The 14,305-nt window shown below is 50.4% G+C and overlaps 1 protein-coding gene across 5 annotated transcripts in view; it reads right to left on the bottom strand.

Annotated features, from left to right (window-relative positions):
• The window catches only part of ZZEF1 (zinc finger ZZ-type and EF-hand domain containing 1), a 115,535-nt gene that overhangs the window by 74,510 nt on the left and 26,720 nt on the right, over positions 1-14,305 (bottom strand). For all 5 annotated transcript variants that reach the window (XM_047832754.1, XM_047832752.1, XM_047832753.1 and 2 more), the window contains exons 7-13: positions 11,545-11,661; positions 10,519-10,697; positions 8,735-8,833; positions 7,964-8,055; positions 5,703-5,851; positions 1,690-1,801; positions 520-735 (exon numbers count right to left, since the gene is read on the bottom strand). In XM_047832754.1, coding sequence (XP_047688710.1) covers positions 520-735; positions 1,690-1,801; positions 5,703-5,851; positions 7,964-8,055; positions 8,735-8,833; positions 10,519-10,697; positions 11,545-11,661 — 964 coding nt within the window. The remainder of the gene's footprint in view (positions 1-519; positions 736-1,689; positions 1,802-5,702; positions 5,852-7,963; positions 8,056-8,734; positions 8,834-10,518; positions 10,698-11,544; positions 11,662-14,305) is intronic.

A 14,305-nucleotide genomic window follows, 5' to 3' on the forward strand; every position in this document is an offset into this window, starting at 1 on the left:
TAACAAAGACCAAACAAACACAGATAAACTGAGGTACAGCCTCCAAACGTGCTGAGGCAGAACGGAGGCCAACAGTGGACGCGGCTGCTCCCGCCGATCCCTGAGCTAAGTCACCACCTCTATGGGGGTGGCGGCTAGAATCTTTCCTGGGGTGAGCGGTCTCTGTGTTTTTATTAGTGAGTGTACAAGTCAGTATCGAAAACACAAATGATTTCACATCTGGACATTTTGGTACTTTTAGGGAATAAGCAGAATTCACCTGTACTTCAGAAATAATTCTCCCAGGACTTAAGGAAGACGTAAACCCCATAAACCTGCCGTGTCTCCCTAGTCTACCACCACCAACGCCCAGCACCTCACTCCCCGGCTCTTCCGGGGTCATCCAGGCAGCACAATGCCGGCCGCACACGCTCACTCTGCACGCTTCAGCAGGGTCAGGTTTCACCGGTTGTTCATTTCCCTCAACGTCACCATTGATTTTCCCAAAAGAATGAGATCTAACAACTGAGAAGACTCTACCAGGTCATGGGCGAGCTGCTGAATGAACTGAAGGGTCCTGAGCAGCAGGGTGGCCCCGCAGACGCTGTCCTCCGTGTCCTTTACGCAGCGGGTGCAGACGACGTGCTGCTCTGCCCCAGTTCTCGCCGGCCGGAGATGCCCACTGATGCTGAGGCCTTGCACTCCCAAGCGCTCTGCCGACTCCTGGCGGGTGCAGAGGAACTTCACCATCAAATACTAGAAAGGAAAGACACATTGAAGGGGGAGGACTCAGCAGCTGGAACACAAATGGAAGGGGTGACGTTAACAACCTACTAGGTCCCACTCTGCCTAGCACAAGGCACAAAACAGAAGTCCAACATCCACAGAAACAGAAGACAATACGAGTGCCGAACCAAGTCAGGTTTGGGGAAGGATCACAGTAAGGGAAATGGCATGACCCCCTCTCATCAGGGCAAACACAGGGTAAGATGGGATGAATCCGGGAAGTACGTGTGCTCTGTGGCCCAGTTATTTTGAAAGAGAGATCAGGTATGTGGTGACAAGAGTCAACAACAAATGCCCTAAGGAATCCTCTCAAAGCCCCCAACTAACACAGACAACCCACGGCCCGGGATACAGCCTTGTCCGCACAAAGCCAAAGCCACCCGCAAGCTCACCTCCTATGCAACATCGGCCTCTTACCGTGGAAGCTCTTCTGCCAAGAGCCATCCAGACTCCACGACTCAAATGCATAAATGTCTACCCAGCGCGTACAGGCCCTACAGACAGTTCTCATTCCTCTCACTGAAGCTTCTCACTAAGACTTACACGAAGCTTTAGTTAAGAAAACGAAGTGGACAGTCGTCGTGTCTCCCGCACCGCGGGCACAGCACACCTTCCGCTCGCCCAGCTGCGCGCCCCTTCCCCGCACGTGCCAGCCTGGCCCCAGGCGATGACGTGATCGGCTCTCCACACGTGGCGGCACACCGCCTCTCCTGGGAAGCCTTCCCTGGTGACCTCCAGGCGGGGCGGGGCGGGACGCTGTTCCTCTGGGCACAGCCCCCGAACGTCCCACCATCGTAGTGTCGCCCATCGGTCCCAGGCACAGCTGGCTCAGGGGCGGGCACGCGCCAACCCCTCCGTCAACACGGACGCGGTGAAAGGAGGGGGCGGGCACGCGTGCGAAGGCCACGACCCGTGACTGCTTACTTGGGCGACTCTGCACTGTTGCAGCTTCACGTCTGCTTCGTCCCATTCCTCTTCGAGCTCAAACCAGCCAACAGGGTCTTCCTCTCCAAGGTCACCAGGTGAGCAACCAGCCCTGTAAGCACAAGGGTGATCACAAAACACCGTCCTACTTCTAAGCTCCTCAAGGGTCTGAGTGGCATTAACTTGCATGTGCGACCTGTCAAGTGACAACCAGGGAGCGGGTGTAGCACCTGCGTCTCTAAGCACGTGAAGCGGCTGGTGGTGATTTCCTCCCCACTCCTCAGCCTCCAAATGTAATCTGGGCACTGAAGAGAAAGTTTGCTTCTCTAGATAGCCGGCACATGTGAAGAATGAGACACAAACCCAAGGTGTCTTTGATGAGCAGGTCAGGAATAAGGAAAGATACAACAGCCACTGTGTGCTTCTAGAAAGATCCAAAGGAGAGGGAGGTTCGGTTTTCTCTCCCGAGGTCTGGCTAATATACATACGACCAGCCTGCGGTTTAGTTCCCTTTCAACAACTGAAGGGTAAGAGGCAGGGAGCTTTCAGACCCTGGAGCTCCGAAAAAGGAAAACTTCAGCCTCTGTCATTTCTTCCTGTTCCTTAAAAGTTCCTTCCAGGAAAGCATTTCAGGCTAAAGACGCACAACTCTGTGCCACCTCTTTTTAAAAACTAGACATTTGAATCGTACTCCCTTTTCAGGAATTAAATAACCAAAGGAGAAAAAGGCAGTCTTTTTCAGGTAACACTCCTAAAACTTTCCACTAGTTAATCTGTAATACAGCCGGCAAGCTGGCAACACGGGAGTACTCTGTGTGAGAAGCGAACGTGGGCATTCATGGCAAGAAGGGGGAAAAGATTAAGGACTCGGGGTAGGTTCTGTAACAGGCACAAAAAATGTTCTCTTCTTAACATAAGTCAAGAAGATACTTTCTTTTAAAAAAAAATTGTTTTTAATGTTTATTTATTTTTGACACAGAGAGACACAGAGCGTGAGCGGGGGAGGGGCAGAGAGAGAGAGGGAGACACAGAATCCGAAGCAGGCCCCAGGCTCCAAGCTGGACAGAGCCCGACACGGGGCTCGAACCCACGAACCGCGAGATCATGACCTGAGCTGAAGTCGGACGCTCAACTGACTGAGCCACCCAGGCGCCCCACTTTCTTTTTTTTTTTTTTTTAATGTTTATTTATTCCTTTTTGAGAGAGAGTGAGTGCACGTGAGTGGAGAAGGAAAGAGAGAGAGGAGAGGGAGAGAGAGAATCCCAAGCAGGCTCTGTACTGTCAGCACAAAGCCCAACACAGGGGCTCAATCCAACAAACCATGAGATCACGACCTAAGCCAAAATCAAGAGTCAGACACTTAACTAACTGAGCCACCCAGACGTCCCAGCTTAAGCCCCTCTGAGCATAAACCTTTCATGACCTCGTTAACCCTAAACCCAATGGGACAGGTGGTATTCTGTCTTAACCCAAAACCACTTCAACGAGTTTTATCAGTATTGTGTTTGAGAATTTTTTAATTCACTCTGTGGCAGCCATCAAGAAAATCTTTGAGATGGAGAGACAGCTGTCTGGGTGTCAGATACAAAGGGAAGCAACCTCGTTCAGTGCACCACACAGCAATCAGACAGCGGACTCTGGGCGTGCTGACTGATCCACATCCGGCCAGAGAGACAGAGGAAAAAAAAAAAAGGGGGGAAGAAGACAGATGCATGTACATTAACATTTTGATTTCCAAACTGGAGACAGACTGGTAGCACAGAGGCTAGCCAAAGCAGGATTTCAGAGTAGTTCAGGCTGGAACCGGAAGCTAAAAATCAGTAAGGGTGTAGTGACTAGGCTACATTTAAGTTATAAAAAAAAAAAAAAAAAAAAAAAAAAAAAAAAAAATCCTATATGTGAAAGATCTTGTTTAATAGCAGGTTTAAGGGAAAAACTTCTTTTAATATGTCCCAAGAATGGGAGAGAGCTGCTTAAAAACAAGTGTAATCTCTAGTTACCATTAAAAAAAAAAAAAAAAAAAAAAAAAGGCATCTTTTAAAAAGGCATACATTTGTGGTGGGGAGGGAGACTTTAGGGGTGAAGGATATTTGGAGGGCTGGAATTAAGGGCACGGAATGTGGATCTCAACTGAATATAATCTAACTACTGAAGCGCTGTGAGCTCTCCGTCCTCAAGAGTATTCTGGAGACTGAATGACCATTTGTCTTGGTGGCACTTGGAATGTCACCACAGGAAGTACAGCAGGGAGAGGGAGTTATTCTAGATCCCGGATACTCCAAGTGTGGTCCGTGGGTGGGGAGCGTCAGTCACCTGAGAGCTTCCTACAGGTCAAAGTCTCAGACCCCGCCCAGAACTACCGGATCAGAATCCACACCGAACACCACGCACACTTCGCATTCACTACTGGACCACAGCTAGAGCCCTCCGTGAGCTCTAGCGCCCTGTCACCCAAGACGCGCTGCAGCAAGATCAGCAAGTCGGGGGCTCAGCTCCGTGAGCTCTAACCCGCCACTAGGAGTGAGGGAGGCAACGCGGCCCGAGGGTCACCAATGACCTGCGGCTAAATGTGGCAGGTTCACGCGCAGACTTGATCCCACTGACCCTGGGTCACATCTGACACCGCTGCCCACCCCCTGCTTGCTTTCACATCACTCCCCCTGGCTTCACGATGACACACACAGGCCTTCCTACTGCCTCGCTGGCTGTCTCTTGGGCTCCTTTTTTCTCCGTTGCCTCTTAAATGCTGGTGCCTCTCAGCATGCTGGTCTGTACGGTCTTTCTTCTCTTCCTGGCCCACACACTCTTCCAGAACGATCTAACTCACTTAAATGATCACTTAACTGTCTCTATCTATCGGTAGCTTCAATACGCCTCTTCCAGACTCCTGACACACTTACCCAACTAGTTGTCAAGTACCTCAAGGTGTCCCTAACCCTCACATTCAAACGGATCAAAACGGAGCTCACCACCTTCCCCACAGACCTGTTTCCCAGGCCTCCCTGACGCCCACACCATACTCCTTCCTCAGCTCTACACTCAGTGACCTTCTGGCGGTCTCCCAGTGGGTCGCCACCTCTCCATCACTGCCAGGGCTCTGGCCAAAGTGACCCATCCCACCCTGCCTCCACGCTGGTCTCCCCTGCCCATGCGACACACAGCATGGTCTAGAACGGTACTGGTAAAACACACATCTAGGCTCTCTGTCCTTCTCTCTGAAACGCCTCAACACTACACCGACCGCCCTCCCTTGCTTAAAGGATACGGTCCAAGCCCTGACCCAGAGACAGAAAGACCTTCAGAGACTCAGCCCCTCCCTGGCCCTCCAGTTCCACGTTCCGCCACTCTCCACCCCAAAGTACTTGTGGCACTTGCAGGACCCTGAAGCCCCCACCCCCTCCGTGCTTCCCCTATGAGTTCACAAATCTGCTCTGCTCTCTGCTCAAGATCTCTCCTTCTACTTCTCCAAGCAGCTGATCGCCTGCACGTCATCCTTAGCTCTCAATACTGACGGTACTCCCTCCGGGGTCTCCTCTCCCAGAACCCCCATCCCCCCTCTCCTGCCCAGTGCGGACAACACTGACACTGCTCATCTGAGAGGACAGCACCACAGAACAGGGACTGCGCCAACACGCTCAATGTGTCTCTTTGGCGCCCAGAATCAGGCCCAGTGCAGGGCTGGGTACTTAAAAACATGTCCAATAACAGCATGACTAGGAGGAGGGAGGCTGGGGCATGTAAACTTCCGGGTGGCTGGGCGACTGAAGACAGTCCAGACACGTATCAGCACCCAGCCATTCTGGAGATGCCTCGACCTGGTCACAGAAGGAATGGGTTAGGGTCTACGAACAAATTAAAACATGTCTTCAGACGCTGCTAGAAAGCGATGAATGCTCATGGCCACTGAGGATGGCTTAGGGGCACCTCATCTACGAAGACATAAACACGTATTTTACCAATAGGAGAAGGCATACAGTCTTATTAACTACAAAAATTTTTATTCTGTTCCTTACCTGCTTTTTACAAACTGCCTGAATTCCTGAAGTTTCCATTTGTCATACTTTTCAAACCTTTTGAAGTGTTCTTCTGCGTGAAATTTCTCAGAAGATGAGTTGTAGGCAAACACCAACCCGCACTGGGCCCCAATGCCACCACGTCGAACCTGGAAACAGAGATCCAGATGAAGTACGCTGAAGGTGCTAAGGTCCTGTGGCTGCTTTGTTTCCAAAAAATACGGTGAAATTCAAACAGCTTAAAGCAAAATCAAACCAACAAAATATACACATATTTTTGAATATGTTAAGAGTAAAAAAAAGCTGCTTCCTAAGAAAGGATTCTTTCTCTTTCTCAGTCCTTATGTTCACACCTTCCCAGACAACAGTCTATTCATCTCTGTGTACCTGTCCTCGGCTACAGGCCTGGCACAGAGTAATCATTAGATAATCGATGAAAACGCAGTGTCACAGACCTCTGAAGCATAATTCTATTTTTTTGTAAATGTTTATTTATTTTTGAGAGAGAGACAGACAGACACACAGACGTAGGGCACAAGGAGGGGAGGGGCAGAGAGAAAGAGACACAGAATCCGAAGCAGGCTCCAGGCTCCAAGCAATCAGCACAGAGCCTGACATGGGCTCAAACCCATGAACTGCAAGATTATGACCCAAGCTGACACTTAGCCAACTGAGTCACCCAGGCATCCTACATAATCCTATTTTTTTTTAATATTTTTTTTAACGTTTATTTATTTTTGGGACAGAGAGAGACAGAGCATGAGCGGGGGAGGGGCAGAGAGAGAGGGAGACACAGAATCCGAAGCAGGCTCCAGGCTCCGAGCCGTCAGCCCAGAGCCCGACGTGGGGCTCGAACTCGCGGACCGCGAGATCGTGACCTGGCTGAAGTCGGACGCTTCACCGACTGCGCCCCCCAGGCGCCCCTTAATGTTTATTTTTGGGACAGAGAGAGACAGAGCATGAGCGGGGGAGGGGCAGAGAGAGAGGGAGACACAGAATCCGAAGCAGGCTCCAGGCTCCGGGCCATCAGCCCAGAGCCCGACGCGGGGCTCGAACTCGCGGACCGCGAGATCGTGACCTGGGCCGAAGTCGGAGGCTCAACCGACTGCGCCCCCCAGGCGCCCCTTAATGTTTATTTTTGAGAGAGACAGAGACAGAATGCAAGTGGGTTAGGGGCAGAGAGAGAGGGAGACACAGAATCGGAAACCGGCTCCAGGCTCTGAGCCGTCAGCCCAGAGCCGACGGGGGGCTCGAACTCACGCGAGATCACTCGAGATCTCGCGAGATCGTGAACTCACGGACCGCGAGATCGTGACCTGGGCCGAAGTCGGAGGCTCAACCGACTGCGCCCCCCAGGCGCCCCTTAATGTTTATTTTTGGGACAGAGAGAGACAGAGCATGAGCGGGGGAGGGGCAGAGAGAGAGGGAGACCCAGAATCCGAAGCAGGCTCCAGGCTCCGGGCCGTCAGCCCAGAGCCCGACGCGGGGCTCGAACTCGCGGACCGCGAGATCGTGACCTGGGCCGAAGTCGGAGGCTCAACCGACTGCGCCCCCCAGGCGCCCCTTAATGTTTATTTTTGAGAGAGACAGAGACAGAATGCAAGTGGGTTAGGGGCAGAGAGAGAGGGAGACCCAGAATCCGAAGCAGGCTCCAGGCTCCGGGCCGTCAGCCCAGAGCCCGACGCGGGGCTCGAACTCGCGGACCGCGAGATCGTGACCTGGCCGAAGTCGGAGGCTCAACCGACTGCGCCCCCCAGGCGCCCCTTAATGTTTATTTTTGAGAGAGACAGAGACAGAATGCAAGTGGGTTAGGGGCAGAGAGAGAGGGAGACACAGAATCCGAAGCAGGCTCCAGGCTCCGGGCCGTCAGCCCAGAGCCCGACGCGGGGCTCGAACTCGCGGACCGCGAGATCGTGACCTGGCCGAAGTCGGAGGCTCAACCGACTGCGCCCCCCAGGCGCCCCTTAATGTTTATTTTTGAGAGAGACAGAGACAGAATGCAAGTGGGTTAGGGGCAGAGAGAGAGGGAGACACAGAATCGGAAACCGGCTCCAGGCTCCGAGCCGTCAGCCCAGAGCCGACGGGGGGCTCGAACTCACGCGAGATCACTCGAGATCTCGCGAGATCGTGAACTCACGGACCGCGAGATCGTGACCTGGGCCGAAGTCGGAGGCTCAACCGACTGCGCCCCCCAGGCGCCCCCATAGCCCTACTTTCAAAATAGCAGTAACGTTGCTTGAAGAAGGCAGCATGGGAATTACCATAATTCTGATCTGTGTAACTTGGAAGGCAGATTCAGTTCCTGAAGAAAGAATAGCACTTGCTCTGGTTTTTCCAGTCTCCGTAAGGAACCCTGCAAAAGGGAAACACTGAAGTTACGATGACTGGCTCATTTGTTAACTCATTTGACAACTTCCAGAACATTCCCCTCCTTCACCAAATAGGCAATGTTCCAAGCAGTACGGTGAGCACAAGTGGGGCGTGTGCGGATGACGGACTGGCTGGCCAGTAAGACGGGTGAGGAAGACACAAACACCCTGGACGAGGAAGAGAGCCCACCGCCACGTGAAGAGCACGTCAGCCACTACCGTGTTAGCACTAGGGAAGGAGTGAGGCTTCCTTCCGGATGCTCCAGACGCCAGATGAGCCACACCAAGAAATACCCTTCCCTTAAATTATGTTCTCAGCAATACTATATGCCTCGATCTGCTGAGTCTCTTACTGCTTTAAGATGACACAATAGGAACATAATCTGAACTTGAAAACGCTAACTTTTTATATTCCAAGATGGAGAACGCTTGCTTTTCAAAACTCAAGGCTCTCAACTACTTTGAAATTGTTACAAGCGACTGGCCCTTAGCAGATTACAGGGCCGTGACAATGAAGGCACACAAATGGTTCAAGGACCACCACTCAACAGAGGCCAACACGGTGTGCAGCCTGTGTGTTCTGAGCACCCCAGAGCCCCACGCGTGGTCTCACGTGCCCGCGGCCCTCCCCACTCACAAAACACAGACACACCTACCACTCACCGTCTCTCGTCCACGGCTCGACGAGGAGGTTTTCAGGCCCTGATTTCTCTTCCTTCCCTTTGACATCACAGGCCTGAAGGATCAACTGGAGAGGTTTACCTGATCAAAGACAAGAGAGAGAACAAGAGCCTTAACCCAGCACGATGAAAAAAATAAAGACTAGCAGACACATCAGTGGAAATGGAGCGTCTGTGGACACCACACTACTAAAAATGTACCTGTTGAAAAACTAAAGCAGAGAAGCGATGCTGGACAAAAGTTGCGCTTTCCTGAAAGAGACCAAGTACAGCTTTATGTCCCTACGTGATTCCATGAAGAGGTCTCTAAAACACCACTATTCAGAAACAAAGTATATTGTAAGACAGGGTAACAGCATACGTTCAACATACTTGGGAGAGGGAGTTCTAAGATAGTGTTTTGGAGCCAATAATTAATTTTGTTGTAACTGCATTTAAATACATAAATAATATCTTACGCTTTGGGGTTTTGTTTCTTTAATACACCTGCGGGCAAGTTTTGAAAGTTTTAAAAATTACAAAAATCACCATTTGCTATGATGACCTGAAAGCTTTTCCTTTTTCTCTTGTGTTAATAATGTTGTAGTGATGGGGCGCCTGGGTGGCTCAGTCGGTTGAGCGTCCGACTTCAGCTCAGGTCATGATCTCACAGCTTGTGGGTTTGAGCCCCGTGTCAGGCTCTGTGCTGACAGCTTGGAGCCTGGAGCCTGCTTCAGATTCTGTGCCTCCCTTTCTCTCTGCCCCAACACACTCGCATTCTGTCTCTGTCTCTCTCAAAAATAAATAAATGTTAAAAAAAAAAATTTTTTTTTTACAATTTAAAGAATACTGTAGTGAGAACCCACTAACCTGTACTCCAACCCAGAACTAGAATACTGCCAATAATAAACATTCCCTCACGTTTTACGCCCCCACCCAGAGTTCCCTACCTAAACAACTGCTCATCTGAACTGAAAAGCGTCCTGGAGAGTATTTCCCAGACACTACATATCCCCCCCTCATCCAGCCGTGCCTGCTATGGGCCCCCTACCCAACCAAAAAATTATCTTTTAAAATTTAGGGGGGGAAATGGATTTATAACACATTAATTGTCTGCCTTTAAAAATTAAACATAAAATAAATTATTAGGTCGTATTAAGGCAAAAGTACAAAGATCATGACAGAAACAGCACAGTTTGCCCATTACTACAGGGATGGGATCCACTACTCTACTTTGCAGACAGAAACTGCAGCACCAGAAGCCAGGATGGCAAAGAAGTTGTTCCTCACAGCCCAACTGAGAAGGGTCGGCAGACAGTGTCACGACGGGCCCAGGTGGGCAAAGCGGTGGCAGGCCTGTGGAGCTCACGGGAGGCAGAGGGATGCCGTCTAAGACGAGGATCCGGTTCTCTCCTCCTCCACAGGGGAGACAGTCCAACTTCCCAACCCTCTTGGTCTACACACGCGGTGTAACTACAGTGACCTGATCCACAAACTACCCGAGGACATAAGATGCCAGGAAGTCCCACGTTAATGATGGGGTTTTTTTTTGCTATTGTTTTATTTTAGAGAGAGAGAGCATGCGTGAGTGGGGCAGACGGAGAGAGGGGCACAGACTGACGGAGAGAGAGAATCCCAAGAATCGATGGAGAGGTCGATCCTATGACCCTGGGATCAAGACGGGAGCAGAAATCAAGAGTCAGACGCTCAACCGACTGAGCCCCCCCATGCGCCCCTCGGTAACAGTGGTTTTCTGGCTTGTCCGTCCCGGGAGCCTGTGTCACTTACCGTATTTAAGGAGCAGGTTCTGCCTGACTGACGCCATGGAGGAGATGAGGGACGAGGCTTCGTAGCGTGTGTCCAGGTGGTCAGTGATGGCACACAGAGAGCTCAGCACTTTGGCGACACTTCCTCTTGCTAGTGCAAAAGCCAGAAGGGTCAGCTCCACCTCTGGAGTCGAACAGCAGCTATGAGCAAAGAACAAAAAACTTTTCACTTCTTAAAAACATGAGCACATCAAGGTAGCCCGAACCCCACGTAATTGACCCCAGAAGTAAAACCGACCCATGGTGTGCTTTCTATACGTTTACCAGAAATACTTTCTCAAAATCCTCAAGATAACCTGAAGAAAAATTAAATCAACCTAGAGGACTAGGAAATTAAATGCTCACCTCTGTCTCCACAACACTAACAGTATCAACTTTAACAAATCAAACAATAAGTAAATAAACCACAAATAAAGAAGCTCCTACAAGAAGCCGCTGCCCTAAGAATGACGACTGGGTGAGGACTGGGTTGGGAGCTCAGTCCTCCAACACCAACAGGGTATTTTAGACGTACTGAACCATATGCTTCTCGGTCATTTTAAACACATCACGTACAAACTGCTTCCTGTTAAATGTTTATTTGTTTATTTTTGAGAGAGACAGAGCGAAGAGAGCGAGTGTGCCAGGGCAAGCAAGACCGCCGACAAGCTACTACGGGGCCTCGGCCAGGCCTGTGGACCAGCGGCTGTACAGGCAGGCAAGCGGATGCCGCCCAAGGCCACCACGTAAGCAGAGGGACGGAGGGACACCGGTTCTGGCTGCAGCAGAGAACCCCCCCCACCCACCCCCACCTCCTAAGGTCAGGTAGCATCCCAAGATAATGGAGTTTACACGGGTGAATGACTGCGTCATTTCTTCTTCAATCATGAACCATGAGCTGTTTTTAGTGGTAATCCATGAAAGATAAAAAAAGTTTTTAAAGGAAGACTTAACAAGCACAGATGCCCTCTACGCCCTACAAGCCCCACCTCATCAACCCTGATTTTACCTCGTTATTCTTATGAGGAAGCTGTCCACTTCTTCAAGAACGTTGGGAGACAGGAAAGTCGAGAAATCCGTGGATCCTGGTGAGAGGGAAAGTGGAGGCATGTGCTGCAGCGCCTTCCTGAAAGTGGGAGGTGGAGGTCAGAACACCGCCTGTGGCCAGGCGGACACATCAGTTCACGAACACGAAACAAAAACTGAACGCCTAGAAGCTCGTTCGGATTGATCCCTCCTGAGCGAACAGCGTTCCTACGGAGAGCCTGACACACAGCGTGACATCTGCTTCCCCCGGAGTCATGGTGCCAGGTCCTGTCGTGGGGTTGCTTTCTTGTTTAGTTCTTCTTTCAAGAGTTCCCTTGCCCTCTGCAAAGGCTCATTCCACACTCTTTGGGATCAAGTACTCATTCTACGCAGAGTGGGCAAAAGACACACGTACTCTCCAGAAAAACCCCAGACTTTGTAGAAAACCCGACCCCGGAGGGAGAGCAGCTTGGGGCCCAGGAAACGGTTCGGTTCACACATCCGATCTTAGGTCTATGGTATCTAAAGACGTGCCACGAATTTTCTTTTCTCCTAAACGTACCAGCACCCATCACCGTTTCTATTCTCGCCCGTGTTCCTAAAATATGCTATTCTAGCCTTTCTACCTTCATGCCTGCTTCAATGTTTCTCTTTTCTCGTCTCCACTAACGTTTATCTTTCTGAAACCCCTCCGAAGCTTTATCTCCTCCAAACTAGTAGTTACCCAACAAACCGATACAACCCAAAACTACTGGGTCCTCCTCTGCACCAGCAATCGTGCTACGTGTGCAACTTGAAGGTGTGCAAAAAATAACTCAAGATTCTGCAACTGACCATCATCTTACGGCAGCAGTAATGAGAAGCTCCGAAACAACTTTATTTCTACGTTTCAAAATAGAGACAGCACGGTAGAGCTAATATTCTGTCAGCTCCCACTGTGCCCTCAGCTCTCGCCCTCTCTCTACACGGAGCTGCAAATGCAGGAGGCCACCGAGGTCACACACGCGGATGCAGTACAAGCAAACACTTTGTTTCATGATACTTTTTATTTTTCCTCATTGATTTTCATTGATTTTTCCAAAAAATTTTATAGTAGTTTTAGATCACTGACATGTAAACATTAGGAGTGGAAATGTAATTGCAGATTAATAATTACAGCTTCTTAGAAATATAAGCTTTAAATATATCCGTTCCTTGAAATCTTGCCATTTGCAACAACATGGGTGGAACCAGAGTGTATTATGCGAAGTGCAATAAGTCAGAGAAAGATAAATATCGCATGATTTCTCTTATATGTGGTATTTAAGAAACAAAACAGATGAACACAGGGGAAGGAAAGGAAAAATAAAAGTAGAGAGGAAGGCAAACCATGAGACTCTTAACTGCAGAGAACAAGCTGAGGGTTGATGGCGGGGGCGGGGGGGGTGTTACATGGGTGATGGGCATTAGGAGGGCACTTGCTGGCATGAGCCCTGGGTGTCGTATGGAAGTGATGAATCACCGGGTTCTGCTCCTGAAACCAGTACTACACAGTATGTTAACTAACTTGAATTTAAATTTAACAAAATTACCTCCACTTGTCAACCACTTGGCTTATCTTCACAAAAATTAGGTAGAAAGCCCTTCTTCTCTTTCCTGAAAATTTAGTCCCTAAAGCAGGGCTGTGCTTGGGCAGGAGGACAGGCACCACGGTGGCCCACAATGGGGTTCTGGAGTGGGGACGGTCACAGCAGTGGCCTTGCAAAAGATGCTGGGGCGGGAGTGGGGTGAGGGCAGGGTCTGGATGAGGGCAGGAGACGGGAGCCTGGTCACGTGGGAGGACGGGCGGCAGGTTTCTCAGCGTCAGATAAGGGAAGCACAAACCGAGGGCGACAACCAGAGGCGGGGTCGTCTGTACACGGGGTCAGAAGTGAGCGCGGAAGGGAGCTCACAGAAATGAGCATGCGTGTAAACGTGCACAATGTACACACACGTGCACATCACTTCCGTGCAAACACGTATTTCCCAGTGGGGCCCACGGAGACAGAGGAGAGAAGTCACACCCCACCTGCAATGAGTTCAGTGTGTTCTCTTTCTTCTTCCTCTCCTTTAACAAATTTTTTTTGATGTTTATTTATTTTAGAGAGAGGCAGAGTGCAGAGTGCAAGCAGGGGAGGGGCAGAGAGAGAAGGAGACACAGAATCCGAAGCAGGCTCCAGGCTCTGAGCTGTCAGAGCAGAGCCCGACGCGGGGCTCAAACCCACACACCGCGAGATCGTGACCTGAGTCGAAGTCGGACGCTCAACCGACTGAACCACCCAGGAGCCCCTCTTTTTTAAAAATTTTTTACATTTATTTATTTTAAGAGAGAATGTGCGCGTGTGTGCGTGCACACAAGTGGGGGAGGGGCGGAGACAGAATCCCCAGAAGGCTCCACGCCATCAGCACAGATGAACCCACAAACTGTGAGATGACAACCTGAGCCGAGATCGAGAGTCGGACGCTTAACTGACCGCACCACCCAGGCGTCCCTTGCGTGTTCACTTCCTAAATTCTCCACTAAAAGGGACGATGACTCTGCAGAAAAAATGGCTCACTGTAGGACTAAGGCAGGGAGCATTCAAGACAGGCCTGGAGTATTTTGTTGTTCTGGAAAGTAAGGAAGTGTTCCAAGTTAATGAAGACATGTCAAAGGACCCATGAACCAGACTGAAGGAGTTCCCACAGGCCAAGCCTGGGCCAATGCAAACATCAACACCGTGATC

The sequence above is a fragment of the Prionailurus viverrinus genome, chromosome E1, assembly GCF_022837055.1.
Source record: "Prionailurus viverrinus isolate Anna chromosome E1, UM_Priviv_1.0, whole genome shotgun sequence".
Taxonomy (NCBI): domain Eukaryota; kingdom Metazoa; phylum Chordata; class Mammalia; order Carnivora; family Felidae; genus Prionailurus; species Prionailurus viverrinus.